At 35.5% G+C, this 23,279-nt stretch overlaps 1 protein-coding gene across 4 annotated transcripts in view; it reads right to left on the reverse strand.

The window, feature by feature from the left end:
* The window catches only part of LOC5574577 (protein pellino), a 127,695-nt gene that overhangs the window by 58,564 nt on the left and 45,852 nt on the right, over positions 1-23,279 (reverse strand). For all 4 annotated transcript variants that reach the window (XM_021853746.1, XM_021853729.1, XM_021853735.1 and 1 more), the window contains exon 3: positions 8,128-8,217. In XM_021853746.1, the coding sequence (XP_021709438.1) occupies positions 8,128-8,217 (90 nt within the window). The remainder of the gene's footprint in view (positions 1-8,127; positions 8,218-23,279) is intronic.

Genomic DNA, 23,279 nt, shown 5'->3' on the forward strand with positions numbered 1-23,279 from the left:
ATTTTTAAAGGGGGGGGGGGGGGGTGGCATAAAAGAAAATTAATATTTGTATCAGCCTAATACAAGATTTTTCAATGGTTTACTGGTATGAATCGCAAGTCAGTCCCATCTGTAATAAGTAAGCATTGAGAAAATGGGATGTGAAGTTTTCAAACTCGTTGTCCATACGAATATTCAAAAATTTACAGAGGATTGGAACATGTTTCAACCCTTATGAAACTTTCACAACTTGCTTTTCACTACGATATCTTTCCGAGAAAAATATAAAGATCATCAAAACAAGTTACATTTCTGTGTTCCATGGTGCGAAGGTCTGAAGTCGGACTGATATGCGGTTACTTTTCATTGTGAGACAATTTGACTTGCTGTTTTTCCAGAATTTTTCCGAACAAATCATATAATTTCATTCGTGCAGCTAAAAGAGCATTGGAAGAGATGTTGAAAACTAGAGGGTCTTGTCCCGAGAATCCCGGGACAAAAATCCCGGGAAATCCCGGGATCTAAAAAATCCCGAATCCCGGGATACTTTCGAAAATCCCGGGATTTTCAGAAATAACATGTTGAACTAGAAATATTGTTGCATTATTTCCAAATAATGGCACAAAACAGTCATCACGTTTTTCTTGTGACTGTTAATAATGTATTTTAGTTATTGCAGCTTATTCAATAAGCGTTTTTATTGAGGTTTAAGGCCACTTATACTAGAACTTGTTTTTTTTTGGCATGTTAGTAACGCCATTTTCAAAAAACTATAGCAGGGTTCTCTACGGTGCCTTTTTTTGCAACAAATGCTTTGGTGGTTGAATTTTTCATCATATTGAAATTTTATCGATGCCATTTTATCTTCCCGTAAACGTTTTAGTTTGCCCGGTGTACCTTACACTTTTTAGGGACTTACATTCCTGTGGATGTCCTTCCAATAACTTAAAAGCATGAAGATTCCATATGAAACAACAATGTAAAAGTTACATGATTTTAAGAGGAGATTTTAAAAGATATGGTAAAATTTAAGAGTGATTGATGTCACCTATGCCTATAATTTTTGCATCACGATTAATTTTCGTTTCAAATTAACTATTATTAACGCCAATTGGTAGAAGTCAATTGGCGTTAATAATAGTTAATTTGAAGATAACTGAAATATTGATGAACAAAACCTAAGACAGCATTGTTTTTGTCTATTATAATTCAACTTAACCTTTAAAAACAGATTCGGTTATCATGAACCTGCTCTATGAAATTACCCGACCAGACTGAAGAAACAAGATTATAACAGAATGTGTTCCCCTGATATGATTGTTTTATATCACCAGTTATTATGAAACATGTACCGTTAGTAGTTAAAATAACAAAAATTCTAACAAAAGTTGCACCAAATTAAACTAAAATATAACAAACCCTGTTACAATTATATCAAACTTATTACAGAATGTGTTGCAAGGATGTTACAAAATAACAAAATTATTGCAAACTATGTTACTGTTTATGACATCGGATGTTATTTGCAACAAACTTACAAATGCGATGTCAAAAATATAACAAATGTTGTTATAAACATGTTACTAAAAATATAACAAGTTGAGAACAAAGCCATCTTGATAACAAAATTATATCAAATCCTGTTATTTTTAACTGCTGCTGATAGGAATGTGTTACAATTTTGTTAGGTGGTTCTGGTCGGGTAAACATAGCTTCAATACCCGCTCCGGAGGTTCTATTGTCATTTTGGAAGCATTTTATTTTTATCCCGGGATCCCGGGAAATCCCGGGATTTAAAAAACTAAAATCCCGAATCCCGGGATTTTTTTGAGTCCGGGAAACAAGACCCTCTATTGAAAACTGAACTCAACTCAATTTTGAAGAAAATGAAGAGGGGACTGACTTGCGATTCACGGCAGTTTAACACTCGAAGTGACGACTTTTTCTTTAAATACTGATAGATTACTTTTTGGACTGATTCAGTTCCGTTCAGTCATCTCCCTTTCAGACCTTTTCTAGTGAAATATCACTATTGACTTTTTCATGGTGGTTCAATGCTATTCAAGTAAGACACTTCGACTACAAATATCATAAAAATCGATTGTGAATTGGAAAGGTTATGACTATTTGTTGTTTTTTGTTGTGAACATTGTAATGTTTGGTCGAACTTTCAGTGCATAGAACAGAATAGAGATAAAATCTTATTCGAATTTTTATGTTCGGGCGTTTCTAGGCCTATCATAAGATGCTTTGAGGTGTATTGGTTTTTGCATAAATACTTGCAAACTATTTTTATCTTCAAATTTATCGGAATTTACCTGTTCGTGCGAAAAAAAACCCAAATTTCATATTTTCACTTACTTTTGTAAAAAAAACTGCTATTTTCGGGTACATTGCAATTAACCCTGATTTGGGCAATTTTTTGATAACAATTTAGTGTGTTTTTCTGTAAACATAGGTTTATGGCTGGTATGAACTATGTCTGTCATGAAAGTGTCGATATTCTGCGTTTCGACCAGCAAACTATTGCCCTACACCAGAGTCGAACCCTTGCCCCACCGGTGGGGCAAAAGTTCGTTTTAGACAATCCATTTTTAAAACTGTTATAACTAAAAATGAGTAAATATTTTGACATAAGTTTGTTCCGCAAAATTCTAGCTATAAATTTGTTGAAGGTTCGCTTATTTCTTTTCAACTGCTATTGTTTTTCTGAAAATTTTAATTATACCACTTGTGTCGATCTTGAACCCCACCTTTACTCTAAGTGTGTTGTTTACCAAGATGAACCCTGTTATTCAATCTTTTTCCATTTTCCAAAACCCCAGTGTTTTTTTGGAAGAGCAGAGAACTCAACGGCTTCCTTTAACCCCTCTACCGGCAGCTTCATTTTTTTACCGTAAAAATATATTCAAATCGCGATAACTTTTTTGTTTCTGATTATATTTGCATCGTTTTTCACAAGCTCTCAAAACACTCTTTTAATTTTAGAATCTGTATCGATGTTGATTATTGGTCATCTAGAATCGGAGATATTCCAAAATTCCTTGGGGAACCGACGCGTAGCCATAACCCACGTGAATATCTATGGCTACAGAATTTTTATCGTATTAGGATATCCACTCCTCAGAACCATACATTAATGAGAGTATGTTGCGAAAAAAATGAAGCAATTTGGTGCAGCCGTCTTTGAGTAATGAGCATTTATGTTTCTGGTACACGGTAGAACCAGTTAACCTAATTTTTGAATTGATTCTACCCAAAAATAAGTAGATCGATTATTCTCTCAACCCAAAATCTCTCGGTATTCGCTCTCTTCCCCACCAATGTTGTCATGAACAGAAAGAGCAGCACCTACCTAATAGGGGTAGTTTGGCCCAATAAGCCAAATTTGGAAAAATGCATTATTCTCAAGCTTGGGCTGAATGAACTTAAATTTAAGTAAATTTTTCTTATGGCTTCAAAGGCAAAGTACATAATAGAGGCCTTCCTCCATTTCCTCCTCATCCCAAATTGACCTGCATTCGGATGCATCCGGCGCCGGTATTTATTTATTTATTTATGTATTTATTTGTTCTAATGTTTCAACATTGGATATTCTATATAACTCATTGGTACTATGCCAACGAGGAAGCTTCAGAATCATTTTCAAAATTTTATTTTGAATTCTCTGCAGAGCTTTCTTCCTGCACGGAAAAATATCCGTTGCCGGAATCATGAACAAAAAGTCATGAAATCATAAAATTTCATGTTTCATGATATCATGACTACAAGTCATGAAACCATGGCTATTAATCAAGAAGTTGTGTGCTCAGGGCGTTACATAAATCCAACTGTCACTTTTTTTCATTTAAGTCAACACGTATTTTGCGATCGGTAGTGTTTTTTTTTAAGTGAAATTATGAATAAGTTTTGTTTACGGAAGAAGTTAATTTGAATACCATGCTCGTCAGAACTTTGCCATCTTATCGATGATATTACCGATAACCCAATTAAACTGTCGGTGCTATTAGATGTGCGAAAATGTACTTGCCAGCTTTCACACAGATTATTCCATACCGGGCAATGATTGACGAAGGTTTTGCTTGACAAATTCGTCGGCGATTTTCAATGTTCGGATGTGATGCATTCTCCACATCTTACAATAGAGTAGCTCACACAAAACTTCGGCAGCCGGCTGATCTTTACCACTCTACACGCCTGCAGAGTCGTTTAGGATTTTTCCATCGCATTTTGCAGCCCAGGGACGATGTGCCAATTCATTGATGTTTGAACTGACATTTTGCGTGCAAACATAACCACCGGATGTTCGCGTTCCTGCCCAAGATGTGGCACTTGTTGACTCTTCTCACAGTTTATTCCGAAACTACTGGCACAAAATACATCTTCATGTTATTTGTTTACCTATGACAAATATACTGGGATCATAATTGACATTTGAAATTAGTTCATGATTTCATGATCCTGCTTCATGATTTCATGACTCAAATTTCCACTTTTCATCGCCAAAACTGGAATCATAAATGACAGGTATCTAAATCCATGAATAGTGTTCATGTTTTCATGAATTTTATTCATAGTTCCAGCATACATAGTTAATGATTTGATGATTTGAATATACACTTTGGAAACGTAACGTACAGCTGGCGTTACGCTAAAAAGATTCATGATTTCATGACTTTCGGTCATGGTGTATTTTCATAACATGAAAATACACCTTCCTCCTAAAATCATGACCTTTTCTGCTTGTTTTGAGTGCCACATTTTTACCCGTGTGGTATTACAACAGCTAGTCCATATTGGTACAGCATATCACATGGCTGGCCTGAAAATTTGTTTGACGATTAAACGCTTGTTCTTAAGACAAAGTTTTGTTTTTCTATTAATAAGGGGATAGAGACATTTTACATGTTCATTACTTTTGGCTTGAATGCCCTCAATGTGATTTTTGAAAGTTCAATTCTAATGTATCATGAGCCCTAGATACTTAAATTCATGCCTACTTGAAGGTTTCAAATAAAGAGCTTTTGGTTTATATGGGAATATTTTTAGTTGCGTTTTGGAAGCATTAGGAGAAACCTTCTATTTTTGCAAGTATGAAGAAAAAATATCCAAACTTTTTTGCAATCGACTACAAATGACACGCAGACTTCGTCCTTTGGCGGAGAGGCCTGTGTCATCCGCAAACAAGGATTTTTGACATCCCTGAGGTAACTCAGGTAAGTCAGATGTGAAAATATTGTATAATATTGGTCCCAAAATGCTGCCTTGAGTAAAACCAGCTATTACAGGAAGTCTTTCAGAACTGGAGTTATGATAATTAACCTGAAGTGTACGATTTGGCAGATAACATTGAATTATTCTAACAATGTATGTTGGAAAATGAAAGTTTTTTAATTTTACGATCAAGCCTTCATGCCAAAGTCTGTCGAATGCTTTTTTCTAGCAAGACGAGTAGAATAGCCTTCAGATTTGTTGGAATGGATCAAATTTGTTACACGTAAAAGTTGATAAATGGTCGGATTCATGAACTGTTCATTGGCAAAAATTGAATTAGTTTTTAATTAGTTAGTAATAATTTGTTTTCCTCTTTCAATGCTGGTAATGGCTTCTGAGTTTTTTTTTTTCAAAATCTTAGATCATTTCCAAAAGGGCTTAGAGCCAGCGTTCAATTGAGAAATTTTATTTACAAAATTTTTGTTTCTTTATTGTGAAAAACGTTTCTTGATTTCTTTTTGCAAATCCTAACAAATAAATATCATATCAGGATCGCGAGTGCGTTGAAATCGCCTTCTCCTCACGTTTTTAGGACGGATCAAGAGTTTAAGATCATCGTCTTCATCGTCGTCAGCATGAGTAATCAGTTGACTTCAAAGATGACTAGAGTCGGTTTCTTCCTTATTTCTAAGTGGAATTTGTGTTTCCTTTTGTGACAATCAAAGAACATAACCCAATAATTAGTTATTTAAACCAAGCCAAACATTCATGCAAAGTGTGTGAGACATAGCTGTTTTCTACCATCCTCTAAACAAAATAAACTCGCCAGTTGTCACCTGATATTTCAACATGGCGGATGCAATATTCTGACAGATTGAACTACCTTCCTCTTAGATACCTTGGTTCATGTATTATATATTTTGTAAAAAAAAGTTAAAAGGAATAGGAACCACAAAAAAGTCGTTAAAATTGTGTTGAATTATATTTTTTAAAGAGATGTTCTTATTAATCAAAAATGGACCTTTTTTATTCCAGGCTCATAATGTTTATGTGAAACTAGTGGTCCCGGCAAACTTCGTCTTGCCATCAAGTAGGCTGTTGAAAACCGCTACGAATCGTCCCATATAAAATGACAGTTCCGTTCACTCTAATTTTTCCGACATTCCCGGTGAATATCATGGAACTTTTATACACACAAACACGTCGGAACCCGCAGCTATTCAGCAAGCTGAGGGTCGTGGGTTCGAATCCCACCGGTCGAGGATCTTTTCGGGTTGGAAATTTTCTCGACTTCCCAGGGCATAGAGTATCTTCGTACCTGCCACACGATATATGCATGCAAAAATGGTCATTGGCACAGTAAGCTCTCAGTTAATAACTGTGGAAGTGCTCATAAGAACACTAAGCTGAGAAGCAGGCTTTGTCCCAGTAGGGACGTAATGCCAGAAAGAAGAAGAAGAATGAAATATCCTTTACGAAAAAATCATGGACTGACCGGGAATAGAACCCAGACACCTTCAGCATTACTTTGCTTTGTAGCCGCGGACTCTAACCACTCAACTAAGAAAATGTGGCCTTTCATACATACATACTAGAATATCAATCATCAGATAAAATCGTTGTATTAAAAATAAATAAAATAGGTGTGCTGGACAACGTAAAAATAATAGTACTGGGGATTTTTTTTATTTCCGTACAAAGTGGGTCGAAGGGTCTCAGATTTTCATGAAACTTTTTCCATACATGAATATATATATGAATAAAAAAAAATTGAGAAAAATTCAGGGTCGCCTATTTTCCCGGAAAACTCAGTTGGATTTTTTTTGTTTTCTCCTGACACTACTTACTTTGAAAAATCCTAACTCAAGAACGAAGCGTCGTAGAAACAAAGTTTTTTTTTATGAAAATGATTTTTTTTAACAAAATTTTCCACCGTTGAGAAAATTTGTAAGGAAAAGCCGGAAAAACTATGCTCCAACTCGTGGAAAATTTTCAAAAAAATATTTTTGAGAAGATAATTTTATGAGCTTTAATCGCTGAAATTTTTGGAAAGTACTTTTTTTTTTTGGTATTTGAGTTATGGCCAATTTTGTAAAAAATGTGCAAATGTGCCATTTTGAGCCTTTTCTTTGAAAAATCATAACTCAAGAAAGAAGCATCGTAGAAACAAAGTTTTTTTTATAAAAATGAAAGCAAATTTTCTCAGGAATAAAAAAAATATTAACAAAAACGAAAAAAAAGTACATTTCAAAAATTTCAGCGATTAGAGCTTATGAAATTATCTTCTCAAAAATTTTTTTTTTTAAATTTTCCACGAGTTGGAGCATAGTTTTTCCGGCTTTTCTTTACGAATTTTCTCAACGGTGGAAAATTTTGTGGAAAACTTTTTCCATTTAATATTTTTTTTATTCCTGAGAAAATTTGCTTTCATTTTCATAAAAAAAGCTTTGTTTCTATGATGCTTCGTTCTTGAGTTATGATTTTTCAAAGTAAGTAGTGTCAGGAGAAAACAAAAAAATCCAACTGAGTTTTCCAGGAAAATAGGCGACCCTGAATTTTTCTCAATTTTTTTTATTCATATATTGATGAGCCCTGCCTGTGGAAAAAGTTTCATGAAAATTTGAGACCTTTCGGCCCAAACCCGTACGGAAAATAAAAAAATCCCCAGTACTGGCAAAAATGAAAACCTCAAACTATGACATCACTAATCCGAGATCCTAACCGTAAAACAGAAGCACTTCAGACATTCAGTTCATCTTATTGACACTACATCCGCAGATGAGGCCGCAAGACTTTGGGATAAGGATACATAGGTTCGTCATCATTGGCTATCAGTTTTACGACAGTGAGGATGTTGGTAATCATTTGCGGTCAATAATATAAAAAAAATCACTACCTTACAGCACTACATTTTAAAGATTCGAAATAACATACCCTAATATCACTAGTTCGCCGTATTTTACTCGAGGTTTATCTGTGTCTGCATCACTCTCCGTTATTATAGGAGACTCAGTGCCGTCGGTGCTGAAAATAGAAAAAAAAGACCAAATTAGAGTCACATGGTTCCTGGACTGCAGCATACTGAAACACATGAGGGATCAGGAGACAAAAATGCGTTCTAGAAAATTAAATGGAAACAAATGTAAACATTGATTATGCATAAGATTTGTTATGTAGCTTAAGGTGAAGATGCATCGAAACCAAACCTCGAATTTTCAAGAGCACACATCTACGGAACCATACAATCGTTTATACTGAAAATTTAACATCATACATCTGTAGATTTGTGCTCCTGAAAATTCGAGGTCTGGCTTCAATGTATAAGCTATGACAGAATATCCCACTTACCCCGGATTCTCACTTGCCTCGGGGTACCTTATATATGGGGGTTAAAAGCAAAAGGAGTGTAGTTAAGTGACAAAAATCTACTTGGAAGAAAAACGACTTTGGAAAATCATCTAAAACGCTGTTGGACAACTGGTGGTCCATTGCATTTGGGCCTTTCAAATGACAAAAATACCCAAAATGCTTGGAGTTAAAATTTCTTCAAGTAAATGGATCTCTGCGAAAAAAAAATGATTCAATTCAAAGTTTGAATTTGAAACTTATCCTATGAATGTTTGAAAATGTGTGAACACATACACTGTCCGGTGCCTAATAGAGGTATCAGTTTCCTACACCAGCCCACAGGCATATTCTACGTAACGGTCTACGGCAGTTTATGCTAGGCCTATATACCGGTATGGGAGTTTAATGACCGCAAAATAGTTCCGCCTTGCACTACAAAAACAGTGGCAGGCAGCACCAACAACGGCAGGAGAAACAGAAACAGCATTGCCACGCTGCTCGTTGCTATAAAGTGCCTCTTGTCTTTCTCTGAATCATCACAGAAGCTTATCTTGCTTGCTCTGTGGATGCGATCGGCTTGTGCGGAGAAGTTTTGATCTATCCAACAAGGTTGAATACATTCTTACTCATAAAAAAATTCTTGGTAAATAATAATAATTTTAGTATGATATTTTTCAATTACACATGGAAATTGTTCTGTATCATTATTTGCAATCTAACAACTACCGACTCGTTCCATCTTATTTTTTACTCAAATAATTATTAAATTTTACACATCAACCTTGAAAACTTCAAGTGCAGCAATAACATATTTGAGTGGAAAAAATATTACGTTAGAGAGACGAACGGCTGTGAAATATATAAGTTCAGCGCATCCAATGTGTAAAAATATATTGGCGTGCGTAGTATAACAGTAGAAGTTGTATTTTCACCCACTTCTCAGATGTTTTGTACGTCATCGTTGTGAGAGCCGGTAAAACCGCATTGCGTGCGCGAACCGTGTGGTAAGGAAATATATTGCGAGCAACGATTCATCGTCAGAATGCATGTATCACCGATGACGATTGCAGGTTTTTAGATTCTGTCCAGCATATAAAGGGACAGGAATCGAAGATAATGTATTGACGAAAAATATTATCGAGGGCGGTATCGAAAATACCGCCTACCAAATAAAGAAGCGTTGTTATAGAGCATTTAAGTTGTAGCATTTTGTAGTTATTATGGTTTTTCATATATTTAACAGATTCACCTTCTCACTGGAACTGGGCCTATCTTATTTCATAGTACTTTCAGTTATTTTTTCACATTTTTTCTGTCTGTTATTTTACCTACACTCCCGTGCATAAGTTTGGGTTCACCATCTAAAAAACATACAAAAGTGTTCAGTCCATATCTCTGTGATTACACGTCCAATCGAAACTCTCTAAGCCGCATTCGAAAGGTAAAGAGTTATTCTTACTTCGTATGTATTTTTCCAAAAACATTTTTTGAATTTTGTATGAGATACCGTGGGGCAAATCGGTAATGGATTTCGCATAGTTGAGATTCTTCAAATTCTAGAGACTTTAAATTAAAACAAATGAGGTCGTGTATATTTTTTAACTTGACTCCCACCAAATATAAGCAGTATGCTGAAATTTATTTTTATGTAAAATTAAAGAAAAAAGTACAGAAAAAGTTTTTGAAAAACGTTTTCTTACTTTCCACTTGCCCCAAAAGTGGGGGGTCACTCAAAGTTGTGACATTTTTCAAAAAACACACTGAAAAAACATACCTAATTTCCTCAGCATTGAATCGACCGAAATTTTAAAACAAGGTCATTAGTATCGTTATCTTATATTCTTTAAAGAGTACTCACGAAATGTTTGCGGAAAGATCTGAAAACTATTCAAAATCAATGAAACAGTCATTCAAGTCATCGTGCAAAAGTTTGGGTTCACCTCTCAGTATGATGCAAATCGTGCAAAAGTTTGGGTTCACCTGAGCCACACGCAAATCATTTTTGTCAATATCTCTGCCATTTTTCAACCGATTTTAATAATTCATAGTATTTTCAAACGCGAATAATGGCACGTACATGATTGGTTTGAGATTTCACATGATTTTTCGTGTTTTAAGTATGTTCAGGTGAACCCAAACTTTTGCACGATATACCATACTGAGGGGTGAACCCAAACTTTTGCACGATGGCTTGAATGACTGTTTCATTGATTTTGAATAGTTTTCAGATTATTCCGCATAAATTTCGTGAGTGCTCTTCAAAGAATATAAGATTACGATTCTAATGACACCTTGTTTTAAAATTTTGGTCGCTCCAATGCTGAGGAAATTAGCAATGTTTTTTCAGTGTGTTTTTTGAAAAATGTCACAACTTTACGTAAAAATTTAGTATACAAAATTCAAAAAACGTGTTTGGAAAAATACATACGAAGTAAGAATAACTCTTTGCTTTTCAAATGCTTTTCAAACACTATTGTATGTTTTTAGGGGGTGAACCCAAACTTATGCACGGGAGTGTATGCCAGTCATGTCGCCTGACCACTGGCTTCGTGATTTCAAGGTGAAACATGTCTGAATCCAAAAATGGTTGTCACAATGGCCGACTCGATTTTGAAATTCTTTATCAATAATCATAATTGTCATCTGGCGTACAAGATACTGTCGCGCTTCCTGTTTGACAGACTGCGACCGCTCGAGGATTCTTTCGTTGGTGAATACTAGGCTGGTTTTCGTAAGGGCCGCTAGACCTTGCGAATGATGATTTCAAGGCAGCTAACGATTCAGTAAAAAGAAACGAGCTATTTAAGATAATGATCGAACATGATTTTCTGGCGAAACTTATTAGGCTGATACGTGCAACGTAGCATGGCTCCAAATCAAGTAGTCGGACTGCAGATGAGGTGTCATCCTCGTTTGTGACGTTAGTCGGATAGAACCAAGAAGACGCACTTTCGAATTTGCTGTTCAACTTCGCACTCGAGGGTACTATTAGGAGATCTTGTGTGCAGAGAAACGGCACTATCATCACTCGGTCGCACATACTCCTTGGCTTTGCGGACGATATCGATCTTATTGAAATCTATCGCAGGTTAGTGAAGGAAGCTTTCGTGTGTCTGAAGGGACAGACAGCGAGGATAGGCCTGACCTGAGAGAGACTCGCGACACGTAGAGGAAAAATATCAACGTCATATGCAGCTCAGATTCCACTCTCACGAGACGTCAAATGCAGCCAGGCGTTTTTATTTCTGCAAAAGTGAAAAATATTGTATTCAAAATAAACTGTTATTAAAAATTTCAATTAGCTCAGCAGTTTTTCAAAGTTGATGATAAATTTTGTGTTTAGAAAACTACTGGCATGAAATTTCACTCAAAAGGCTATTTATGCTTCGGTGTAATGCAAACGTAATATTTTTTTTGCTAAGATGTTCATGTGAGGGTTGAACGCCTTGCGAATGATTGTTGTACGTATACACAAAGTGGAATAAAAAAAACTCAGCAATCACGGAAAAAAGAAGACCGTCTTCGGGAGTTTCGTCTGAGGTTATTTCCTAGGACAGGACGTGACAGCTCAGCTAAGACTACCCCGACCTTGACGATACAAAAGCCAATGCAACCAGTATCCTTTTTGAGCAAATCTTGTCAACAAATTCAAATATCATGGCTCAAAATGATGTTGTGTCTTGCACGCTTCATTCATTATGTGCAACTAGTGGTCCCGGCAAACTTCGTCTTGCCATCAAGTAGGCTGTTGTAAAACATCATGTAATCCCCATAAAAAAGACACATTAGTCTTCCCCGGTCTTCTCGATTATTCTGGAGACTTTCCCGAACTTTTCCCTCACATGAACACGTTGGATCACTTGCCGTGTGCAACTGTGAAAAACTGACGCCAATCCGTTCATCCGTTCTCGTGACATACAAACACCACTCCATTTTTATTTATATAGAAAATACATTGATAGAGTATGCATGCATATTTAAAATTCAGGTCTATATTTAAAAAAGGCGATATTTTTAAAGAAAATTGTCATTATTTCCATTATATTGCTTTTAATTAAAATTTTTTATTAATTTTAGCATTGTAGGAACACATGCGGTAAACCTAATACCAAATATAAATGGATTTGAAACAAGAAGATTTTATGAAAAAAAAATCAATCTTTCGATGAAAACTTTAAGTTATGAAATAGCAATACGGCCAGGCTAGCTAGTGGTCTTTTTTGACAGGCAATTGGTTTCGTTTTTGTACTTTGACCTGACACGTGTTGTCCTACGTTATTTCTAATGTCTGATACGTTTGCTGGCATGAAATTTCACTTAAAAGGCTATTTATGCTTCGGTGTGACGCAAACGCAATATTTTTTGCTGAGATATTCATGTGAGGATTTGAACGTCTTGATGCTAGTTTACTACCAACTTAAGCCAGATTTGCTGCTGAAAAGGAATCGCTAAATAAATTTCTCGTTGTTTTCTTGTACAAATTTTCTACGGCGACTCCCGTTTGAACTGACATTTCTTTTCAGTTGTGTACTGTGATTAGAAAAAAAGAGCTTTTTTGATCGATTCCATGCAGAATTTCCCATGCATCAATATAGGCCAAAAAATTACTTTTCACCAGCGAAACAGGCTGAAAACAATACCCTGTACGAAAATGAAATTGTGTCTCAATGTAAACAGAAAAAAAACTTTTTTGCAATTTCTCATCGTTATAGGCTGTTTTTCATCAGGCCAATCTGTCATGAAACGGCCTACTTTCTTGCACTGAAGTATGCAGTGCGGGAATAGTCAAGGGTAGCCACCAAATTTCCATTTTTAAATTTCCGCTTTTTTCCCGGTTTTCCCAGTATATTCATCAAAATTTTTCCGGTTTTCAATTGTGCTCATAGGACGCATCATAGTTCTTTTGACTCACTTCGGCAGAGGGTTTTTTTTGAATATTTTTTTTCTTCTTTGCATCACACTCCCACTAGGATAGAGCATACTTCTCAGCTTAGTGTTCTTATGAGCACTTCCACAGCTATTAACTGAGAACTTTCTTTGCCTATTTAGCACATTCGTTCATCCTGTGGCAGGGGAGTTAAGAAAATTTTCATTACAGGAGGATCTTGGACCGACCTGGTATCAAACCCAGTCACCTTCAGCATGGCTTTGCTTTGTAGCCGCGGACTTTACCACTAGGCTAAGGAAGGCCTAAACTTCTATTAATCTATTTACCAACAATATGCTGTTCAAGTGCACCTTACTGCAAACTTTCAAATGATTTGGTCGACAAAAACTACAGATGCAAAAATAAATCATCGAGGTGCTCAAGTAATTCTTCTTCCTATTTGAACGGATTTCAATCCCTGATCCTTTTTTCGTCATGAAGTGTTTTCTAAAGCAAATAAAGGAGAAAATCTATATACATAAAAATGGAATGGTGTTTGTATGTCACGAAATGGTTTGGGAACGAGTAAACAGGTTTACCTGATTCTTTCACAGTTAGGTTCTTAAAGTGTTCTGACGTGTTTGTGTCGAAGTCGAAGAATTTCACGGGAAAATTAAGATAGACATGGGAAGAAAACAGGCACAAATGTAGAAGCATCTACCTTACCTATTCAATTTTCAATAGATTAAGGACTGTTCATTTTATAAAGTGGACACTTTGTTTATGCAATAGCTTTTTATTTATTGATAAAATCGTAATCGGTTTTCTGTGCATCATTAAACTATTATTAATGCTATGAAAATATAAGATCTTAGAAAATGCCTTTGTTTTTCCAAAAAGTCCTAAGATAAGCTTTTCGTCAAAGTTTAACATTATTTTTCGCAAATCAAAAATCCTATTTTTTTGAACAAATTGTTTGTTTGTATCCTTTACTTTAAGGTATAGCTTTAAAAAAATCAATTATATTCCACAATTCTCTGACATTAGGTAACTTCAGTGATTTACCCATTTATGGCCAAATCTGCTGAAACACCATCCTTTCACTCCCAGCAAAAGAGAAAAGCGTGTTCAAAACTAGTTTGGATTACTAAAGAAACTATATATGTATAAACGAGAGCTAAAACGTGAGTATAAACCACAGTCTTAAGTATAATTTCTTCTGTTTATGGTAGGTTTACTAAAAAGTCTCATACTTTTAAAATCATGTACGCATATTTATCGATCATCAGCAAATTGTAAACGGTTTTCTCCGAATATTTCAATTGGTAATCTCAGAATAACATGTTATGAAAATAATATATGGAAAATAAAATCGATTTTATCACAGCAGTGTTGCCAATTTTGATGATTGTCAATGTACTTTGAAAGGTCTTCTAAGAATAAAGCAATTGTGTTTCTATTGTGCTTTAAATGTGACGTGGCGACTAAATAAGTAACTCTATGGAGGCGTAAGTTATTTTTCATATTAATACTATGTTAGCACTTCCCCCAGGACTTACTTTTACCAACAAATTCTACTCATATCAATTCCCTTCAAATTTAAAATATTTTTCTCTAAAAAATATAGGGGAAAAATGATTTTATTATATCTATAAAATTGTTGCTCCAAAAATAACTTGATTTTTTCTATCAGACTTCTGATTGATTATGCTTTCGAAGAACAACCCTTTTTTGAAAATAAAAAATATTAAAGCTAATTTCTAACAATCATTGATTTTAATAACCTCCAAAAATTGACCGATTCAATCGTTGTTACATATTCGTGTAAAATTTAATAATTTTAGAGAATTTTAATTATCACAACCTTGTACAATACTAGTCGAATGATGAGCAGAAAAGCGATTGAAATTTCATTGATAAATTAAAAAGATAATGCATTCACAAGGTGTCCACTTTATAAAATGAACAGTCCTTAGTCAACTAATGACAGATTTAAATGATTGTTTCAAAGAAAATCCAGATTTATATTGGTATGAATATTCAGCAGTTAAAGAAATTTTTGAATCCAATATGTTTCAGTGCAAAAACTGTCGACAAGATGCCATTGAACATTGATTCAAAATTCTCATAAGTTAGAGAAAAAGTTAGTACTATCAGTAAAAGAAAAAAATCAATCAAATATTTTTTTTTTTTTGAGAACGTTTTTAAGAAGTATAGTGTAGCAAAGTAGAAATTGAATCATCAATTTTTTATACATTTCAATGAAACTTATTTTTTCAATATCATAAAAGCATTATAACAATATAATCAAACCTAACTACTTATTTTTAATAACTTCTAGATTTAGAACTTAAAAATGTTTGTTCAAAATAATTTTCCCGGTGGCCATCTCAAATTCCCGGTTTTCCCGTCTTTTTCCCGGTGAAGTCAAATTCCCGTCTTTTTCCCGCTACGACACGTGCTGTAAAAGTCATCATTCTGCAACTTGTACCGTTAACTACTATTGCTTAACTATTGATTAATTGTTGAAAAAGGTTTTATCAAAACGATCAGAGTAGAACCAAACAAAAAATGTCTACACTAAAAATTGCCCGAATTGTTCCAAATGAAAAGAGAAAAGAAAATATCAGTAGGCAAAAGTCATCCACCTATTATCGCATTACAGTATTAATCTTCTAGAATGAACTAACATTACAGTAGAAATCTAGCTTCTTGTAGCTTCAATTCGTTCACCCTTTACTCTAGATTGGATTTATTTTTCGAATCCTTATAATAAAAAGGAATTTTATTCAAGGACTTAAATAAGCACTCAAGTCTTCCTGACACATAATTGCAAAGGTGCCAAATTTTCGCGATAAACAATCAGAATCGGATGACTAGCCATCTTAACTGATTGCTAAACGACAAACAAAGAACAATTCAGCACGAGCCGCTTGATGAGGGACGATAATATCAACAAAGAAATTACGGCCCCAGCGTGACGACGCTTGTCTGCTCAAACTACTACGCGTTTCCTCACAGCACTTTAGGCAGCAGCAGCAGTCACATTTATCGACATACGCCGGTGGAATATCAAGCTATAATAATTGTCGAGACGTGACCATCGTCATCCTATAATATGCTTGGTATCCTCGGAAACAATCTCAACAAGTGTGCAAGATATACAGCTGATCTGGTGCAATTCATATTTACTAATATTGATAAATAGAGGAACACGCAGGCGGGCCTGAGATGTCGATAAACTATAGCGATTTGTGGAGTGGCATGGACATTAGCATGGGACACGGTTATATGAAAAATTTAGATTCTCGCTCCAGTCCACTTTTTGGATTGCATTTAGGTCCCATAACAACTGTGCAAAGTTTCAGCTCGATCGGAGAAACTATATTTTAGCGCCAGCCGTTCAAATTTTACTATGGGAAAACTTACTTTTGCAATGAAAAATCGCCAGAGGTCACCCATTGACTTCTATAAAAAATCTGAACACAGATCTCGATAAATATTTCTACGATGAATAACATTGCCGAAGACCGTAAAGCAATCCGATGCTTGTGAAAAAAGTTATTAAGCATAGACTACACGGAAATTTTGCCCGATTTTGTTATTATTGATATTCCTTTACGTGTTAATCAACGTCGCCTTGCCAATAGGTTTTCATTGAATAACTTTTTCCACAAGTGTCAGATTGTTTCGCGGTCTTCGGCAATATTCTTCATCGTAGAAATACCTATCGAGGTTTGTGTTTAGAATTTTTATAGAAGTCATTGGGCGACCTCTGGCGATTTTTCTTTGCAAAAGTAAGTTTTCCCATAGTAAATCCCATACAAACTTTGAACGGCTGGCGCTAAAATATTGTTTCTCCGATCGAGCTGAAATTTTGCACAGTTGTTATGGGACCTAAATGCAATTCAAAAAGTGGACTGGAGCGAGAATCTAAATTTTGTCCCACACTAATGGACATGCAGTGCTCGTTTAGTTTCCATCGGTAAGGCTTTCGATACGTAGCATCAAATGACGAAAATGTTTAAAAATCCAATCTCCCATATCTTCCTTACAAGCTTTACGTGATTTTTTTAAAATTTCCTGTAGTAGCTTAAAAGTGGCCCGAATGATATGGAATTTACTATGGAAAAATATTAACCTTTCAGTCGTTGCGCGGTTTGTCACCGTCAAAACCACCACGCTGCTGTTGTGAACGAAAAGCGACCATTTTTCAGCAGTGTTGTACAAAATACAACAGCGCGACGACTGAAGTGTTAAAAATATTTGGTACTGTAATGTTAGTACCCAGGGTTTCTGAATTTTCGTATCAATGATGCGAAATCTACGATTTTTCGCACGTAAGGAGAATGCTTTTTTCGCTTCCTCACGTGAACATCTTTTATCGCTCACTCTAATTTTCCCTGGAGCTACAATGGCGGATAACCGAAAATCACTCCACCCTGGGGATAATTTATTTTTCACTCCATCATATTTTCGCTCACCAACTGCTCCCGAGAATTATCACTATGTGGATAAACAAAAACTACTGCCGGCGACGGGATTCGAACCTAGAACATTGCTAAAAACAACTGCGATGCGTGCACGCTAACCATGCTACCACACCTACTGGACGAAAGGAGTGGTTAAATTGATGCATAAAAGCAACTGCTGCTTGTGGCGATGGATACAGGAAAAGTTCTCCATGGATCGGAGAAAGAGAAAACAAACTTCTCACAGCTGCGGAAATGTGCAATTATCTATTTTCGCTTTGTTTTGTGGACGGATAAAATCGCAAGGCAGCTAATCGCTGAAAATTGCTGTGAGGGATCAATCCATTATCGTGAGAGTGAGTGAGAATTCGGAAGCCTGTTAGTACCAATTAATCACCTCAAAGTAAAAACTCATGAACAATTCTCGCTGAAACCAGGCCGCCATCGGCACCCATCGTTAGAATTCCAGTTTTATGTCACTGATCGCTAGTTGTCGACAAAACAAAGATTTTGCTTACATCCAACGTTTCGAACACATGTATTGTGCAGTTACAAGAGTAAAAGTGGCGCCAAAACAGGCAACTGCGTTTTCAGTTCTGCGACCCGGATCGTTTTCGAATTTTTACTCCCGTATAGTACCCGAACGGGGAATTAGTTTTATGCTGTTGGACAAATGTTGCCTATGCTGTGGGCAAACGATAAAACGGAACACAGCTAATCCTTGAAAAGGCACAATACATATGTCCGGAACCCAGATAGCCGTAGCGGTAAACGCGCAGCTATTCAGCATGACCATGCTGAGGGTCGTGGGTTCGAATCCCACTGGTCGAGGATCTTTTCGTAAAGGAAATTTTCTCGATTCCCAGGGCATACAAGTATCTTCGTACCTGCCACACGATATATACACATGCAAAAGTGGTCATTCGGTAAAGAAAGCTCTCAGTTAATAACTGTGGAAGTGGTCATAAGATTCTCTGAGAAGCAGGCTAAGTCTGAGAAGCAGGCTATGTCCCAGTTGGGACGTAACGCCAGAAAGAAGAAGAACATGTGTCCGAAACGTCGGGTGTAAGCAAAATCCGTTTTTGAGTTTTATTTAAGACTGAAAGCCATTAGCTCAAACGGTGGTCCTTTCGGTTTTCTTAAATTGGTGGGGCCCTCGTACGCCAGCTAGCTAAATAGTTTGCGGAAAAGTCAATATTTTGATAAATCTTGGGTATTTCTTCACGTTATATGTCTCATATTTCCCTTGAAACACATAGTAAACTTAGTGGTATCGTATAGAGAAAGGATATAGCTTTGATTTGAAGTTAAACAAAATTTGGCGGCCATTTTGAATTTGATCGCCATCTTGAATTTTGTTAGAAAAATCGATTTTTCACCATTAGCGCACCACTCGTTTTGAATTCTGAGATCAGTATTGCGGGGAAATTTAAAAATTTGGATTCCTTCGCGGAAAGCAATCCCCGCAGTGAGCAATCCCCGCATAGAACAAATGAACCACAGTAAGCATTGCATTGAAATAGCAGACTCAATAACTAAATATTAGGATGGCTGAAGTTTCCTCTCGTGAACTGATAAATGCATTCCTTTTGCTTAGTTTAGTTTTAGCTTAGTTTTAATTGAAATTATTGAAATTGGCAATGGTGGGCAGTCAAACCTAAGAATCGATGAATATCAAAAGCCAATGAGAACCGACCAGAAGTTTCCCTTTAATCATGCGGATTCCAACCTGTAACTTTAAACATTGTCAAATTTGTGAAAGCGTTGGGGAATTGCCCGGAATTGTTTCTGGGAAAGGACTGGGAAGAGTGTAGGTACACAGTTAAAAATATCGAAGATTACACGTCATGTAAACTTCATTTATGCGACGTAAACATGATGTAAATTTTAGTCTGAAATCATGTAAAAATGTGTTATATGTCATGTAATCACACCGGATCCTGTTGGATTACATGACATATAATTAAAGTTTATATGACATATCATGTAAATATCCATGATATTCCACGCTCCAATTATGTGCATTATATGTCTCAGAAATTTACACGTTTCGTTCGAACTGTGTACGATTTTGACGAATATGGCGAGTGCAATCAATGCAAACATTATGTTTTGTACAACAAAGAAAAAAGTTTTCAATCGTTGGTGTTTTATTCAAACCAAGTGAACATTAAGAGTATTATTTTTAGTGATAAAATCTGGCGTCGATCTTGGATTTTGACGCCATCTTGATTTAAAGTAGTGGAATGAGTTTTCCCCTTGATAGCATTCAAGATGTCGAATTTAGAGGCTTTTAAGAAAAACTTCTATGAAAACAGTGTTCCATACAAGTTTGGAGGCCTGTAGCTAAAAATTGTGACATGCTTCTGAGAAAATGTTTGTATGCAAAATTTGAGCATACATGTACACGGCGAAAAAATGTTAAAAAGGTGGTTCATTTTAAAACAGTTTTAGAATGTTGTGAATTTATTTTCTCAAAACCGTATGGAAATTACTTACGTCGATTTGAAAAAGTAATCGAGAAATCATATATTTGTCTGTCAATTGCGGCAAATATCATGCTTTGTTTGAATGGTCATATAATTTATCAAAAAGCTTGTTAGTGAATGAGTTACCCCGTATATTAGACAGTATTATTATTTTGATACTATGTATCAAACATTATAACTTGGATTGATATGTTTTTGATAGAATTAAAACACATTTTGTTATGTTTATGTTACGATTCATACACTTTTTGTTATAATTTTAGTTATATTAACAACATACTGCATCAAATTTGTAACAACTTATGTTCGAAAAAACCTTATAACATAATAACATGTGCTGATATAATTTTGTTATGCACCCTTAGTCGGGAAGTTTCATCGCATAAAATTGTACTTTTTGAGTTCATTTGCACTTTTGGTTTCGTACAAAATAAATCTAGTCAATCTTGTCGAATCTACTTTGTTTACATAAATAAAATCGTATAAGATTACAGATTAGTTCGCGAAAAAATCTCACTCACACTGTATACCATTTTTCACCATATAAAAATTAACACAAATCACCTCCACTTGTGTACTTGTATAAAGCCTTTTGACGACATCTCATACGAAAAACTTTGCACAAATAAGCATCACATAACGCAAAGGGTGATTTCATTATACGTACATTCTGGTTGTCCGCGATATAACACTTATCTAAGAAGCAGACTCTGTTCCAATGGGAACGTAATGTCAAGAGTAAAAGTGAGAACTTTACCACTCAAAGGATGGTAAATTATATGCATTAGGCACAAATAAGAGTGGGTAGGGGCCATGGAAAGCGCCTTAGGCCTAGAGGTGCGTTAGGTACTGAATACACAGAGAACAGAGCACATACAACAATCGTGCAAAGGTGAGAATTTATAGGTGAGTATATACTCCAATGAATAACTTTGCGTAATAGTGTTTTAAAATTTGAAAAACCCGCTTCTAACAAACGGAACAAAGTCAATAACGATTGTTGAATGAGCGATTTTCATTGATAAAGCCGAATCGCAATCGTAACGTCTCGGCAACAGGCCTACAGGCACCAGATGCAACCGGATGACGAAAAGGCGAGACAACGACGCGTTTGGACTGGAGATTATGCTCCAGAGAACGTACGAAGCGGAACGGAAAATGTTTCTGTTTAATTATGGACGAATGAAACAACGCACCCGCATACGTTGGACGTCGCCAGTATGGATTGTTGTATGTATATAAGGGTGGGTCATCAATTATGAAGAAAAATGTAAATTTAAATGTTTACAATCAGAACAATAAAGAGCTGCTGTATTGGATAAAACATTTGCAACTTTTTCAATTTTCCATGCAAAATTATCAATTTTGGTAAGCTAGATATCAGTTATTTGTAAACCGATTTGAATGAAACTTTCACAGAATATCAGACATAACATGAATTTTAACATATATTTTTAAATATTTTTTTCAATCACGAGTTTATAAGTTATAACGGTTTATCTAAAGTGTGATTTTCGACGAACAATGCAAAACTATTTATCTCAAAATCTGATAGCTCTACACAAAAACTGTCTTCAGCAAACTTGTTCATCTCGTTAAAATCTACAACTTTCCTAAAAATAAAGCTATGTATGTATGTATGTAGGTAGCCACCATCCTTGCTTGAGTCTTGCTCTGCTTGCGGTTCCACTCAACAGTAAGGTCAAATTTCATTACCAATTTGATTTCAACATACTGCTGTATGAAGGGCCAAAAGGGGGGTGGCGGACCCGTAAGCAGAAACACTCACGCGAAACCCGCGGGAAGTAGAGAATCTCCTTCCAACAGTATGATCCAACAGATTGAGCATTGGAATTTGCAGTACTTGTCGAGCTTTCCACGGGATGGTTTGTTAGAAGAAGGGCGCGTCAAATTGATTACAACTGTTGGAGAGAAAAATATTTATCGCGAGCGACTAACATTCTTCCTCCTGACTCCGATTGGTACTCCACTTCATTGTCCAGTTGTAACTTCAATGATGCCCTGATGCTCCCTCCCTTCCCAGTATATCGTCAGTGTTATATAGTATATAGTAAGGTATAAAAATAATAATATAATATGAAGAAAAATAAAATACTATAATGAAACATAATATAATATAATATAGTATTTATAATCCGCCGACCCAGTATCCTGAAAATGGCTGAAGCGGTGGACAGGGTATATAGTAATAATTACATATAACAATCCTTTAAACACGAGTTCACGCCACATTTAGTAACTCCACTTCAGTTGCAACTTCGATGATGCTCGGATGCTACGTCTCTTTCCAGTATATTGTCTATATAGTACATATGTTATATAGTATATGGTATAATATGAAATAATATAGAACAATATAATTCAATAAAATAAAAATAATTTGACATATTATAATATAATAATATTTAACATATCATAATATCATATATCAATCTTTAATATAATATAATATAAAACAAAACAACATAAAATAACAACATAAAATAATATAACATTATATTATATAATACGCCGAGCCAAGTATATGAAAAATTACTAAAGCTGGAAGTTGACGAAGTCCATGTAGCCTGAAATCGAAATAATAATTTTGTGAAACGAAGTTCGCGTCAAGTTGTGTTGGAAGATTGAGGCGTGGAACGCAGTGGAAGATTAACAAGGCGCAACTAAATCTCAAAAACGTGCTTTGTTGCCGAAGATAAAGGACGGCAGCCATGATCCAATTAAATTGGCTAAATGTTGTGGCGATGTTTTATATATATAGTGATGCAGAACTGACTAAATAATAACTCAAAAAATAAATAATTTATCCTTCTATAAATAAAATACCAATTTTATAGAAATTAAATAATAGTAATTATTGATATAATATGGCCATCGAGTCCCATTTGT

This window comes from Aedes aegypti, chromosome 1 (genome assembly GCF_002204515.2).
Source record: "Aedes aegypti strain LVP_AGWG chromosome 1, AaegL5.0 Primary Assembly, whole genome shotgun sequence".
In the NCBI taxonomy this organism is placed as follows: domain Eukaryota; kingdom Metazoa; phylum Arthropoda; class Insecta; order Diptera; family Culicidae; genus Aedes; species Aedes aegypti.